The following is a 13,958-nucleotide window of genomic DNA, read 5'->3' on the forward strand; positions in this document are numbered from 1 at the left end:
ATTGATTGTTCATTGATTGACGGATCGATTAGGGCGTCAAAGGTCCCCGTTAAAATGTAAATGTGCGATGTAAAAGAAATGATACCGTTCAGTGAGTCAGTTTATCTTATTAACCTGGGCCGCTCACAGGGCCGTGGGGGACACTGCAGACGCAGTGCTGACGGGAAGGGAAAAGCTGAGGCGTAAGAAGATGCTGGGGTGGACAAGCAGAGGGAGGGGAGTGAAATCACTGCAGACACTGGGGGTAGGGGTGGAGAGGGGCTGGAGGAATTCTGGGATACCTGATGGAGAGGAAATGACAAGAAACAGGAAGGGGGGGTTCAAGGAAGAGGATGTGTGCAGGAACCCCGAAAACAGTGTTCATTCTTTCCATCCTTGACTCCCGTCCTAGGCACCTTTCCCTGAGGAACAGACAAGCCCAGCATCCCAGCATCCTAGGGTTCAAAAGGACCAGAAAGGTCATTTATTGAATCCAGTCCAGCCGCAGGCACAGCAGGCAGAGCTGGCTTGGGGTCAGGAAGACCTGAGTTCAAATTCAGTCTCAGACACTTACTTAGGCAAGTCACTCAACCTCTGCTCGCCTCAGTTTCCTCAGATGTAAAATGGGGATAATAATAGTGCAAACCTTGCAGACTTGTTGTGAAGAGCAGAGGAGATAGCATTTGTAAAATGCCCTTGGCACAGTGCCTGGCACACAGCAGGAACCACATAAACACTTCTTCTTTTGTCCCTCCCCACCCAATATACACCTGACCACAAATCTGCTTTACAATACTCCCACACATTGTCCAGTCAGCCTCTCCTGAAGACCTCTGATGAGGGGAGACTCACCACACCTCAAAGGGTGGAGGAAGGAGGAAGAGGCAAGGAATTAAGTATTTCCATAGCACCTATGTGTGCCAGGCACTAACTGCTAAGTGCCTTACAACTATAACCTCCTTTGACCCTCATGGCAATCCTGGGAGGCAGGTGCTGTTATTATCCCCATTTTACAGATGAAGAAACCGAGCAGACAGCAGTTAAGTGACTTACCCAGGGTCACACAGCTTGTAAATAATGGAAGGTAGGTTTGAACTCAGGTCTTCCTGATTCCGAGCCCAATGCTCCACCCACTGCACCACCCGGACTACCAGAGGAACCCGTTAATCTTCTGGCCAGTTCTCATTGCTGGGAAGAGCCTTTCCACCCTTTCACTTTACTGCTTACCACGGGACACAGCATCGTTTCCCCCAAGAAGATGGCCTCGTTCTGCCAGCCAGGACCGAGCCCTGCTCTCTGCACTTGCTCTGAGTCAGCAGCTCTGAGGTGCTGACCCTCCAGATCTGTGCCAAGATTCCCCCAAGTGACAGGCAGTGTGGGCCAACGGAAAGAACCCTGGCTTTGGGAACAGAGCATGTGGATTTGGAACTGAAGAGACCACCAGAGGTCTTGTAGCACAACCCCCTTTCTTCACAGATGAAAACGCTGAGGTTCAGAAAGGATAACATGCCTGCCCTCAGAGAGCCGGTCCGAGAGAGTCCTTTGCTGTTCCTCCTACAAGCTACTCCTCCTTTCCCACCTCCACACCTTTGTACAGGCTGTTCCTCCTGCCATGGAATGCTCTACCTCTTCAACATCACTTAGAAGAATCTCTAACTTCCTTCAAAGCTCACTGCAAGCAGCACCCCTGACGTGATTCCCCTACTTCCTGGTTCCTCCTCCCTCACAATTACTTTGTACAGATATTTTTATTTTTTTATATCTATTTATATCTATGACACCAGAAGCTCTCTGAAGGCATGAGGGCAGCAACCATGTCAATGCTGACTTAGTAATCACAGTACCTGTTGATTAAGTAAACATTTATCAAGCACCCACAGTGCTGAGAATTTGAGAAGAAGCAAAAGACAGCCCTTGCCCTCAAGGAGCTTACAATCTAATGGAAACATGCAAACAGATATATACAAAGCAAGCTCCATGCAGGAAATAATTAACAGAGGGAAGACACTGGAACTAGGTAAGGTCCGGCAAGGCTTCCTGAAGAAGGTGGGATTTTAGCTGAATAGTGAAAGGAAGCCAGGGAGGTCAGCGGTCAGAGGAGGTCAGTGCTCCAGCCATGGGGGATGGCCAGAAAGAATGCTTGCAGCTGAGAGATGGAGGGGCTTGCTTACGGGCCAGCCAGGAGGCCGGTGTCACTGGATAGAAGAGGGAGGGAGGGAGGTGTAAGAAGCCTGGGAAGGCAGGAGGGGATTGGGGTATGAAAGGCTTTCAGTGCCAAACAGAACACTTGTTATTAGCTCCTGGGGGCCATAGGGAGTCTCTGGAGTTCATTGGGTAGGTGGGTGACATGGTCAGACCTGTGCTTTGGGAAAATCACTTTGGCAGCTGAAAGGAGAACGGATTGGAGTGGGAAGAGATCTAAGACAGGCAGACCCATCAGCAGCTGATGTAACAGTCCAAGCATAAGTAGATGAGGTTCTGTACCACGGCGAGGGCAGTGTCAGAGCAGAGAAGGGGGCATATTCAAGAGATGCTCCAAAGGTGAAATCAACAGGCCTTGGCACCATATTGGATATGGGGGGGTGAGAGATAGTGAGGAATTCCAGATGACTCCTGGGTTGGGATCCTGGAGAACTAGGAGGATGGTGTTGGCCTCTACAGTAATAAGGAAGGTGGGAGGTGGGAAAGAGCATGAGTTAAGTTCAGGTCTTGCAGCCAGTTTAACTGGACATCCAGTTCGGTATGCCTAGTAGGCATTTCGAGATGCAAGATTGGAGGTCAGCAGAGGTACTGGGGCAAGATTTGGGAGTTATTAGCATAGAGATGGTAATTAAATCCATGGAAGCTAATGAGACTGCCAAGTGAAGGAGTCGAGAGGGAGAAGAGAAGAGGGCTGAGGAGACGACCCTGAGGGACCCCTATGGTTAGAGTGTGATGTGGAGCAAAGGAGACAGAGGAGGGAGAAGAACCAGGAGAGATGGCGACCCCACACTCTAGAGAGAAGGGAGTATCAGGGAGGAGGGGGTGATCGACAGCACCCAACAGGGCAGCCGAGGGTCAAGGAGGAGATCTGAGAAAAGGCCCTCGGACCTAGCTGATCAAAGGTCACTGCCTGGCACACAGGAGGCCCTTAAGTGTTTGTTTGTTTAAATTGAAATGGATTGGCGTGAAATAAGCTGAAAAGGGACGTGCCCAGGATTAAATCTCAGCTCTAATGCTCACTAGTGTAGACTCCTGGAAAACTATTGGCCAAACCTCTTCTGGCCTCGGTAGAATGGGAAGTTGGAGCCACATGGAGTCTAAAGGCCCTCCCGGCTCCAAAAACATGACCCGCCACAAGGCAGGCGCCTGGCCATCTTTGGCTACATAACACAAGACGAAGGCGTAACTGGGTTTGGAGAATTCCCAGGGACTGCTTAGCCTCAGACCTGCGTTGTCCAGCTTCTCACACCTGTTTCAGCCTCAGCTGTGTTTGTTTTTAATCCCATGAGAAGGTGCCTTGATGTCATTGGAAGGGGCCTGGCAGCTGGAGCCCAGCTGGAGTCTGGGCCCTGGAGCCTCAAGGCTACCCCACCTACCGTCCCCAACTCCCACTCAGTTCCACTGTCCAATGACAGCCCCATCTCAAGCCAGGACCTCAGGGAAACATCTGGCTTTGGGATCCCAATCAGGGCCATGGCCTATTCTGACAAAGCTCTAGCCAGGAAACTTGGATGACGTGGAAGGACAGGAGCCCTCCAGACCAGCATTGGTGGGAGGGGTCCTGCAGAGCATCAGTCAGGAGAAAGGGGACAGCCATCTGGGAATGTGCAGGAAGGAGAAAGCTTCGAGAGTGTATTCAGAGGCTCCCAAAGAACTCGCAAAGGTGGCAAATTTCATGCAGGGTGGGGATGCACTACGAACCCCTCCCTCAGTCTTTACTCTTATTTTTAAATATATTTTTCCTTTTTTATATTTAGGCAATTGGGGTTAAGTGACTTGCCCAGGGTCACACAGCTAGTAAGTGTCAAATGGCTGGTCTGAGGCCAGATTTGAACTCAGGTCCGGTGCTATATCCACTGTGTCACTTAGCTGCCCCTGTGTCCTTAGGACCATGAACACAATTGCCTGTGGGGCCAGTGTCTGTAATCCCAAGTAGGAGCTAAAATGGAAACTGGAAATCTCATCCACTTCTGATTCTCCCAAAGAGAGTCCTTCCCTTGGCCAGTTTCTGGCTTACCCTTTTACCTGCTTCCACAGAAGCCACCTTTCCCCCAATAGGTCAGAAGACAATTGGAGGAGAGAAAGTGATTTAAATTTCAATCCACACCATGCTTAACTAGGGAGCCCAATTAAATTCAACAAATCACAAGCATTCATCCAATTCAATCAGATCTAACAAGCATGTGTTAAGTGATTACTATTCATTCAGTTGGCATATATTAAGCAAGCTTGAAATGTGGGCCGGAAATAGTACTAATGGTGGGAAGAAACATGGCGTCACAATAGCTAGAAATCTGGCCCTCCCAGGATTATTATGAAGATCAAATAAGATAATATTTTCACAGTACTTAGCATAATGCCTGGCACACAGTAGGTGATCAATAAATGCTTATCCCCTTCCCTTCCTCCATCTCTACATTGAAGTTACAAACTCTAAATCACATGAATCATGATCTATCATTTGGGGACCTTTTGCCCCTCTGGAATCATCCACGCTCACAGCGTTGGCCATGGAATTAGGAGGAGTTGGAAGCTACGCACAGGGGATTGGGAACCACCAGACTGAAAGGATTTTCTTCTCTGGTCTCCTGCTGGACCGGACATTGAGAGCATGGTTGCCTGATCCCTCTCAGTGCCCAGGGAGGGCTGACACATTAGCAAGAATGAGGGCTGTATCCCAAAGAGATCATACAAATGGGAAAAGGACCCACATGTACAAAAATATTCATAGCAGCTCTTCTTTGTGGTGGCCAAGAATTGGAAATTGAGAGGATGCCCATCCATTGGGGAATGGCTGAGCAAGTTGTGGTATATGAATGTAATGGAATACTACTGTGCTATAAGGAATGATGAGCAGGCAGACTTCAAAAAAACCTGGAGAGACTTGTATGGTCTGATGCTGAGTGAAGTGAGCAGAACCAGGAGAACGTTGTACACAATAACAGCCGCGTTGTGCAATGTCTAATATTGATAAACTTAACCCTTCCCAGCAATACAAGGATCTAAGACATCTCCACATCCAAAGAAAGAACTATGGAGTTTGAATACAGATCAAAGCATACTGTTTGCTATTCTTTTTTCCTTCTGTTGAGTTTTGTTTCCTCTTTCTGATGGTTCCTTCTATTGGTTTTAATTTTTACTTACAATTTCACTAATGTGAAAATATGTTTAATGGGAATGTAAACGTATAGCCTATATCAGATTGTGTGCCATCTTGGGGAGGGGGAGGGGGAGGAAGGGGGAGAAAAATTTTAAACTCAAAAGCATATGGAAGTGATTGTTGATAAACCAAAATAAATTAATTTTTAAAAAATTAAAAATAAATAAATACAATTAAAAAAAAAAAAAGGATGAGTGCTGACTCACCACCACCATGGTTAGGCAGAAGCACAGGGTTTGGCGAGCATGGCATCCAGGATTGCTAAGGTTGGACGGGGCTTGAAGACCTGGAGTTTGGCCATCTGGACAAGGTCACTTCAGAGGCTGGCCTCTGGGCTCGCTGGAAGCAGCATCATATGACCAAGAGTCCGACAAAGAAAGAAGGCTCTGTCCTCTTTATTTCCTCCACTCTCTGGCACCCACCTCCCTTTCCGGTCTTCCCTTACACCACCCTTCTTCAGAAGCACTTGGGTGCCAAGGTTACCATTCTGACCTCCTGCTGCCCTCTCCCACCCAGAATTGTTGTTCAGTCATTTCAGTTGTGTCTGACGCTTTGAGATCCCACTTGAGGTTTTCGTGGCAAAGATACTGGAGTGAACCATTCCTTCTCCAGCTACCTAGAGGCCACCCCTCTATTCTTCAAATGCCTGAAACCTGCTGAAATCCTTCTCTTCTTCCAGCTCAGCCCAGGGGCCACTCCTTCTGTACTGCCATCCGTGACTCCTGCCTCCTTGAATATTTCCCAGGGAGCCATCACTTGCTTCCCCCTTGCCTCGGTCACACCCCACTTTACATCATATTCGTTTGTGTCATCCCCAAAACTGATTATAAGTTTTCTAAGGATAGCGACAATGCTGTGTTTTGTTCTGTTTTTTAAGTCTCCCAGGCCCTGGCACAAGTCTCATACGCAGTGGGAACTTGTGGGAGAGACAGTTTAGCCAAGTGGAGTCAGAAATCCCTGGATTCCAATCTCACTTCCAATACTTACTAACCTCGTGACCTCAGGAAAGTCTCCTAATCTGTCTCAGACTCAATTCCCACAGCTGAGGAATGGTGGCTTACATTAGCACCAACGCCACAGGGCTGCTGTAAGGACCAAACAAGGTCATGTCTCTGAAGGGCCTTGTCAAAAAAGCAGCCTGTGAATGTCAGCTGCTATGACTGTGCAATGTTCAATTGAACGAATTGATATGAATTAAAAGCACACAAGGTGCAGAGGCAGTGGGCTCCAGGTGACCATAGAGGACAGAGGCTCTATCTCCTGTTTCTGGGGCTGTGCTCCCCAAGTGAAAGCCACTTCCCCCTCACCTCCACCTCTGGGGACCTCTCACTTCCATCCACACCCAGCTCAGGCATCACTTCCTACAGGAAATCTCACCTGACACCTCACTGGTTGCTTTCTCCTCCACAAATTTCTTTACACACACTTGCATTTATTTTGCATTTTTGTGTGTGTGCACATTCTTGTATCCCCAGTGCCTAATGCAACGCCTGGCAAATGTTGCTATTGGGTTGTTTTTCAGTTGTGTCTGCCGTCTGTGACCTCATTTGGTGTTTTCTTGGCAGAGATACTGGAGTAGTTTGCCATTTCCTTCTCCAGCTCATTTTACAGATGAGGAAACTGAGGCAGACATGGCTAAGTGACTTTCTTAGGGTCACACAGCTAGTATGTGTCTGGGGCTGAATTTGAACCCAGGAGAGAAGTCTTTCTGACTCCAGTCTCAGCACTCTATTCACAGCACAGCAAATAGTAGGTACTAAATAAATGATTGCCAAAGAAATCAGAAATGAATGTCAGACTTTTCCCATTTGTTAACTTTTTTTTTATCCTTTGCTATCAGATGGCTCTCTGAGAAGCGCAAAGAAGGATATGCTGGGAATGTAGATAAAGAGAAAACAAATATTTTAAAAGTTTTTTTTTTTTAATAAAGCAGTCAGATCAGCCAGATGAACTCCACCAACATCACAATTTTGCCAAGGGCCAATCCTATCCTCTCCACAAAAGAGGGTCCTTTCCATAAGAAGGGACAATTAGAATGGACTCTGGCTTCTCTTTAGAATAGTATAACCTGTCATTTCCAGAAACAAAATGGAACAGCTAAACAAAGTCCATTGTGCTGCTTTAGGATATCTTAAAGAATGCACAGCTCTGCAGCACACCCAGCAGTGAGACATTCCCCCGCACCAGTGACACCATTCAGTCTGAGTTGTTTCAGACATGGTCAGAGGGACAGAGGGAGACAAAGACAGACAGACAGACAGACAGACAGAGAGAAAGAGAGAGGAGAGGAGAGGAGAGGAGAGGAGAGGAGAGGAGGAGGAGAGGAGAGGAGAGGAGAGGAGAGGAGAGGAGAGAGGAGAGGAGAGGAGAGGAGAGGGGAGGAGAGGAGAGGGGAGGGGAGGGGAGGAGAGGGGAGGAGAGTGTGGGAAAGAAAAGGGAGGGAGAGAGGAAGAGAAGGGGAGAGGAGAAAAGAAGAAAAGAGAGAGGGAGAGAGAAGATATGCGCAGGTACTGAATTTTTCTGTTTCTTTCCAGAGACAGAAGGCACCCAGACAGATGGCCTGCTCCCATCAGAGGATGTGATGGCCACAGGACACACTGCCCAGCCCAGCCCTGCCCCCACCCCCAACACACACACAGCTCAGGCCCTGGCCCTGGCCCTGGTCTCTTCCCACACGTCTCCACAGCAGCTCAGGGTAGACCTGAGGCCAGGTAAAAGGCAACAGAATCTCAGAGTTGAAAGTGACCTCACCACCCATCAAGCCCAGCTCCTCTCTGAACCAGAATCTCTTCTACACTATCACTAATAAGTGGACATGGGGCCTTTGCTCAAAGCCTTCCAGCGAGGGAGAACTTACGGCCACGTTCTCCAAGGCAGCTCACTGCACTTTGGCATGGCTCCGGTAATACTAGGAACTTCTTCCTTACATAAGATTAAAATACACTTTTTTCCCAGTTCCATTTATTGTCCCTGACTCATCCCATGGGCCCAAGCAGAATAAGCATAATCCCTCTTCCGCATGACAATCCTTCAAATACGTGAGGACAGACACTATGTCCCCTATTATGATGAAATAATGCTGTCCACTGGACACAGATTAAGACTGATGACTCACCACCTCAGCCAGAGATCTGCCGTCCATGGTACAGTTTACCCAGGCTCGCTGGCAGTCAAGCAGGTCTGGCGAGCAAGGGCCCATTTTTACTTGTAGTGGGATCAAAGGAACACAGGATCATAGGAAGAGACTCGGAGCAAGAAGGCAGCTTAGAGGCCATCTAGTCCAACCCCTCTTTCTGCAGGCATCAGAAACCCGAGGTTAAAAGCTTTGCCCAAGAATCCCATCATTAATAGGCAGGCCACAGAGCTGAGAGATTCTGCCAGGCTGTGGAAAAGACTCTATTTCTCTCTCTAGATCTTCTAGTCAGTTTCATACTTGCCAGTTTCACACTCGCCAGTTTCACACTTGCAAGTTTCACACTCATCAACTTCACACTCATCAGTTTCACACTCATTGGTTTCACTCATCAGTCTCATACTCATTGGTTTCACACTGGCCAGTCTCACACTTGCTGCTTTCACACTTGACAATTTCACACTTGCCAGTTTCAAATACAGGCTTCCACTATACATGTTCACATTTCTGAGACAGAAGGAAACCACCAGTGGGGGCCTCACAAAGAGCTTACCTTGGCTGATGCCGCACCACGTCTTGGCAGTGGAAGGTGACGCTCTGAGGACTCTCATTAGCTGGGGCTCCTGCTCTCCCCTGCCGTTCGGATGGGTTAGGAGAGACATTTTCTGGCTCCTATGAAAAGCAACAGAAAGAGAGAGTAGGCATGGTCAGTGGCAATCAGTGGGAACAGAGAGAGCCTTCAGCTGGCAGGAACATGGCAGGGCAGGTGAGGATTACAAAGGATCCTATATCCAGAGCCAGACAGTACCATCAAGGTTATCCAGTCCAACTTGCTCACTGCAGAGCTGAGGAAAATGAGGTCCTAAGAGGTGACAGAGGCCAAAGGCACACAGGGAGTTAAGTGATGATGTCAACATTTGAATCCAGGTTCTCTGACCTCAAACCCAATGCTCTTTCTACTATCTTTCTGCATCTCCTGTAGACGTTTCTATAGTCATATGTGAATAGAGGAAGAGTACAGTTCCCTTGACTAGAAAAACTTCAAAAACATTTTTGTTTCCCTTAATAGCACAGTGTGAAAAATGTTGGCCTGGGAACCTCAAACAGCCATTGTCCCCAACCTCCAAATTACTATTTAATCTCAAGCCTGAGTCAGTCTACAAAAAAAAAAAGCTGATAGGGCAAATGTATGTGGACACACACACACACACACACACACACGCTACTACTAATGACAACTGATATTTACAGAGCACTTTAAGACAATCCCTTAGGGGAAACACTGAAAGTATTATAACATTCATTTTTACAAATGAGAATACTGAGCTTCAAAGAGAGGCAGTTAGGTGGTACAATGGATAGAATGCTAGGCTGAGAGTCAGGAAGACCTGACTTCAAATCTAGCCTCAGAAACTTCCTAGCTACATGACCTTGGGCATGTCACTTAACCTCTGTCTGCCACTGAAGAAGGAAATGGCAAACAACTCCAGTATCTTTACCAAGGGAACCCTATATGGGGTTACAAAGAATCAGACACAAATGAAAACTGCTGAACAAAAAGAGCCTGAAAGAGCTGAAATGGCTTCCCCAGGATCACACAGTGCACAGCTGGTAAGTGTTCAGAAGCAGAATTTGAACTCAGATCTCTCCTGATTCCAGGCCCAGTATTCTATCCATACTCCACACTGCCTCTACTCCTGTGTGTGAACTCAAGGAATCGATGTCCAAGATAGCCCTGTGTCTTAAGACAGTGCAGCTTACACTCATAGGCAGACATATAGCATGTTCTACCTCTCTCTCTCTCTCTCTCTGTCTCTCTCTCTCTCTTTCTCTTACAAACACACACACACACACACACACACCACACACACACACACACACACACATGCTCTCAAATGAGATAATACATACACTGTGTGCTGCTTTGCAAACTTTATATAAATACTAGCCATTATTATTACGCTCTACTTGTACTACATATGTATTATTACACAAGGAAGCTTGTGTCATCCTTCTAAGGACAGTGCTATGCCTTAAGACAGCTGAGCTCACACTCACATACACACATACACTTGCATCTCCACACACACTCAGGCTCTTATACATACAGAATTACAGCAAGCAGCCAGACATCCAGTAACATCCCCAGACTGGCCATTTCCTGGCATGGATCTGATAATACTAGGAACTTCTTTGCATTATAGGAAAGTAGGAGAGACAGAATAAATGTATATAAATGTAAACAAATGATTGAATGAGCAAATTTTTAAAATTTTAAAATTACAAAATTTAAATTAAATTAAAAATTTATTTAATTTAAATTTTTTTTAAAAGTGAATGAGCAAATAAATAAATAAATGAGAAGGGGAGGGAAGAATGTATGTATAGTGCTTTTCAAACCTTGAAATACTATGTAAATTCTGGAGACCATTATTGTCATTGTTATGATCATCACACTACAGGTATATCCTTGGGATTATACATTTCACACATATATGTACACCCTACACACGGGATCATCTCTAACTTCACATATACATATCTACACACCCCGGACAACCCTACTTTTCTCACAATTCTGAGACACTCAAATATCTAGAAATTGGCCCTGAACCCCAAAGTCCCTCCCTTTCAACAAAAAAGACCTATACTATCTAGGAAAACAAGGCCTACTAAATCCTGCCTTTTATCAGCATAAAAAATGGTGCCACCCTCAGGCCAGAGGCCAATGGATTAGTTCATTTGGTTAATGAAGGGCTACTTGATATTGATTAGAAAAATTAAGCTTCAATCTCAGGCTTCCCCGTCTGCTTTCAAATCTGCCTCCTCTGAGAGGGGATGACCATTGAGAAGACGAGGAGGCCAGCAAAGAGAAGAAATGCCCATTAGCAAAGGGGAGCTATCAGGGTCCTTTGGGTGGAGGGATGAAAAGACCCAGAGACTAGAGCTGTGCAGGGGACATTTATGAGGCTGAGCCATTCAGAAAGAATCCAGTTTTATTTAACATATTTATTTATTTGAACTGTGCAAGTATGGGATAAAGAGGCAGCCCTTGGTGCTGAGTGGGCAGGCTGGCCTCAAGGTCAGGGAGGCCTGGGCTCAAGGCCCAGCTCTGACACTTACTGGCTGGTGTGGTCTCTCTAAAGTAGGGGGTCTTCATTTCTGTGAATTATGGAGCCCTCTGGGGAAGCCCATGGACCCCTTCTCAAAATGTCTTTAAATGCATAAAATAAAACACAGGATTACAAAGGAAACCAATTACAATTATAAAAATATATTAAAAGCAAGTTCACAGACTCTGGTGAAGAGCCCTCCATCTAAGCAATCTCACACTGGACAAGAATCGTCTCTACCACATTTGCATCAGGTCTGGGATCGGGGGAAGGGACCTACTGCTTCCCGAGGCAGCTCATTCCACTCTGGCCAGCCAGAATGATCAGGACGTTCCGGGCTTGCGCCAGACCAGAACTGGCCTTTCTGTAACTTCTGCCTGTTGCTCCTACTTCTCCACTCTGGAATAAACAAACAGAACCAGTCTATCCTCTCTTCCCTATGGAAACTCTTCCAGTATTTGAAGTCACCATTTAAATCCTCAGTTCTTCCAACCAGCCCTTGTAGGCCGTGGGCTCTAGCCATCCTCTCCCTAATGGGTCAATGCCCTTCCTACAAGGTGACCATTGGCCCAGGGGTCTCTGAGATTCCTTCTGGCTCTGAGCTGTCATGAATCTGGTGGGGAGGACTGGAAAGATGGGGGGGCAGGGTAGAGTGGTGTGGGTCCTAGAACATCAAGATAAGGATTTTAGACTTTCATTGGAAGGCAATAGCGAGACATCAAAGGGATGCCTTCAGCCTGGTGGGGAAAAAAAGCAGTCCTTCACTACAACCATCCTTATTTGGTTGGACTGAATGGGAGGAAAGCCAGGTTGAACTGACGTAAACTGTGAATCATAAAAACCTTTGAAAATACATTCAGGCTTTATTACTTTCATGTACACATAGTAACTACAATTGGGCCAACTGATAAATTGAAAAGATCTCTGAGCAGCTGTTTCAGCACAACAATGACTTACAACAGCACTTAGCACAGTGCCTGGCACACAGTAGGCACTTAATAAATGCGTATTGATTCATTGAACAATTATAATTCCGGGCACTGCTCGAGTGCCTCCAGCTCTTCAAACAGCTTTGACCTGTCTTCTCTCTCTCTCACTGCCTGTCAATTCTTTTGCATATAAACTAATGCACTTCATCGCCCAAGTAACAAGGGAGGGATGCACAGTGAATCGGAGCAGGATGCAGCATATTACCAATTAAAAGTATGCTAAAGAAGAGGCTACATGTTAGCAAGAATACTGAAATTCAGTGGCAGCAGGATGGCTCAGTGGGTAGCACACTGGGCCTATAGTCCAGAATCCTTGGTTCAAATTCAGCCTGGTTGTGTGACCCTGGGCAAATCACTTAACATCAGTTTCTACATCTGCAAAATGGGGATAATAATAGGACCTACCTACCTCCCATGGTTATTGTGAGGAATAAATAAGATATGTAATCTTTATAATTCTCCACTGCCCTTCATTCTGCCCTTTGGGGCAAAGCAGATCCCTTTGTAATAATCCATTTTCCACATGATACTTCAGAAAGCTGTTGAGACCCCCTTAAATCTCCCTACCTTCAGGCTAATTGTCACCAACCAGTCCCTTTGGCCAACCTACTAATGGTACCATCACAAGCCCAAGGGACCTTTCCTGGACACCTTCCACTTTGTCTACTTCCCCTCCAACAGAGGGCCCAATAAACTGAACAGGACACTCTCTCCATGGTCTGACCAGGGCAGAGTACAACCAGGTTATCACCCTCCTTGATCCAGGCCTCTGGGCACCTCTACAATGATATCAGCTTCCTAGGAGCCACATTAAGCACTGCTGCCTCTCAATGAAGCCTTTTCTATAAAACTCTCTCCATACCCCTCCCCCCACTGTACTTCTGAAGTTGATTTTTTGAACCCAAGGGTTGGACTTTACATTTAAACAAGTCAATTTCTCAGTTAAAGTGCTGGGGGGGGGGGGAGGAGGGAGAGGTTGAGAGGAAAATTGGAGTGGATGGTTTCTAAAGTTTCTTCAAAGATTTTAAAGCATCAAACACCCAGAAAAGGGAACCCCTCCCCACCAAACACTCCCATGGACATGCAAAGTGTCCATCTGTTTTCCATTCAGTCACACCCTTCTCACTGTGATGTCTGGCAAATCCCTGTTTCTTTTTTAACATCATTCAGATGGTAACCTAGAAGGTCTTTCAGTAACCATAAAGGTCTTTGTAGAGAAATCTCTTTCAGGAAATATCTTACACAAGACTCAGGGGGCTGGGATTTGGGAGACAGTCCTGAAAGCTAGCACACTCTTTCTCTTCATCTCTGCCTCTTAGAATCCATAACTTTCTTCAAACTCAGCTCCAGGGCCTGTCCCAACACCTTGGTGAATGCTCTCT

General features: G+C 46.5%; 1 protein-coding gene across 3 annotated transcripts in view; it reads right to left on the reverse strand.

The window, feature by feature from the left end:
- The window catches only part of FAM13C (family with sequence similarity 13 member C), a 100,684-nt gene that overhangs the window by 53,375 nt on the left and 33,351 nt on the right, over window positions 1-13,958 (reverse strand). For all 3 annotated transcript variants that reach the window (XM_020998236.2, XM_020998237.2, XM_078150715.1), the window contains exon 4: window positions 9,028-9,146. In XM_020998236.2, the coding sequence (XP_020853895.1) occupies window positions 9,028-9,146 (119 nt within the window). The remainder of the gene's footprint in view (window positions 1-9,027; window positions 9,147-13,958) is intronic.

Source organism: Phascolarctos cinereus, unplaced genomic scaffold, assembly GCF_003287225.1.
Source record: "Phascolarctos cinereus isolate Bilbo 61053 unplaced genomic scaffold, phaCin_HiC Scaffold_3;HRSCAF=262, whole genome shotgun sequence".
NCBI lineage: Eukaryota > Metazoa > Chordata > Mammalia > Diprotodontia > Phascolarctidae > Phascolarctos > Phascolarctos cinereus.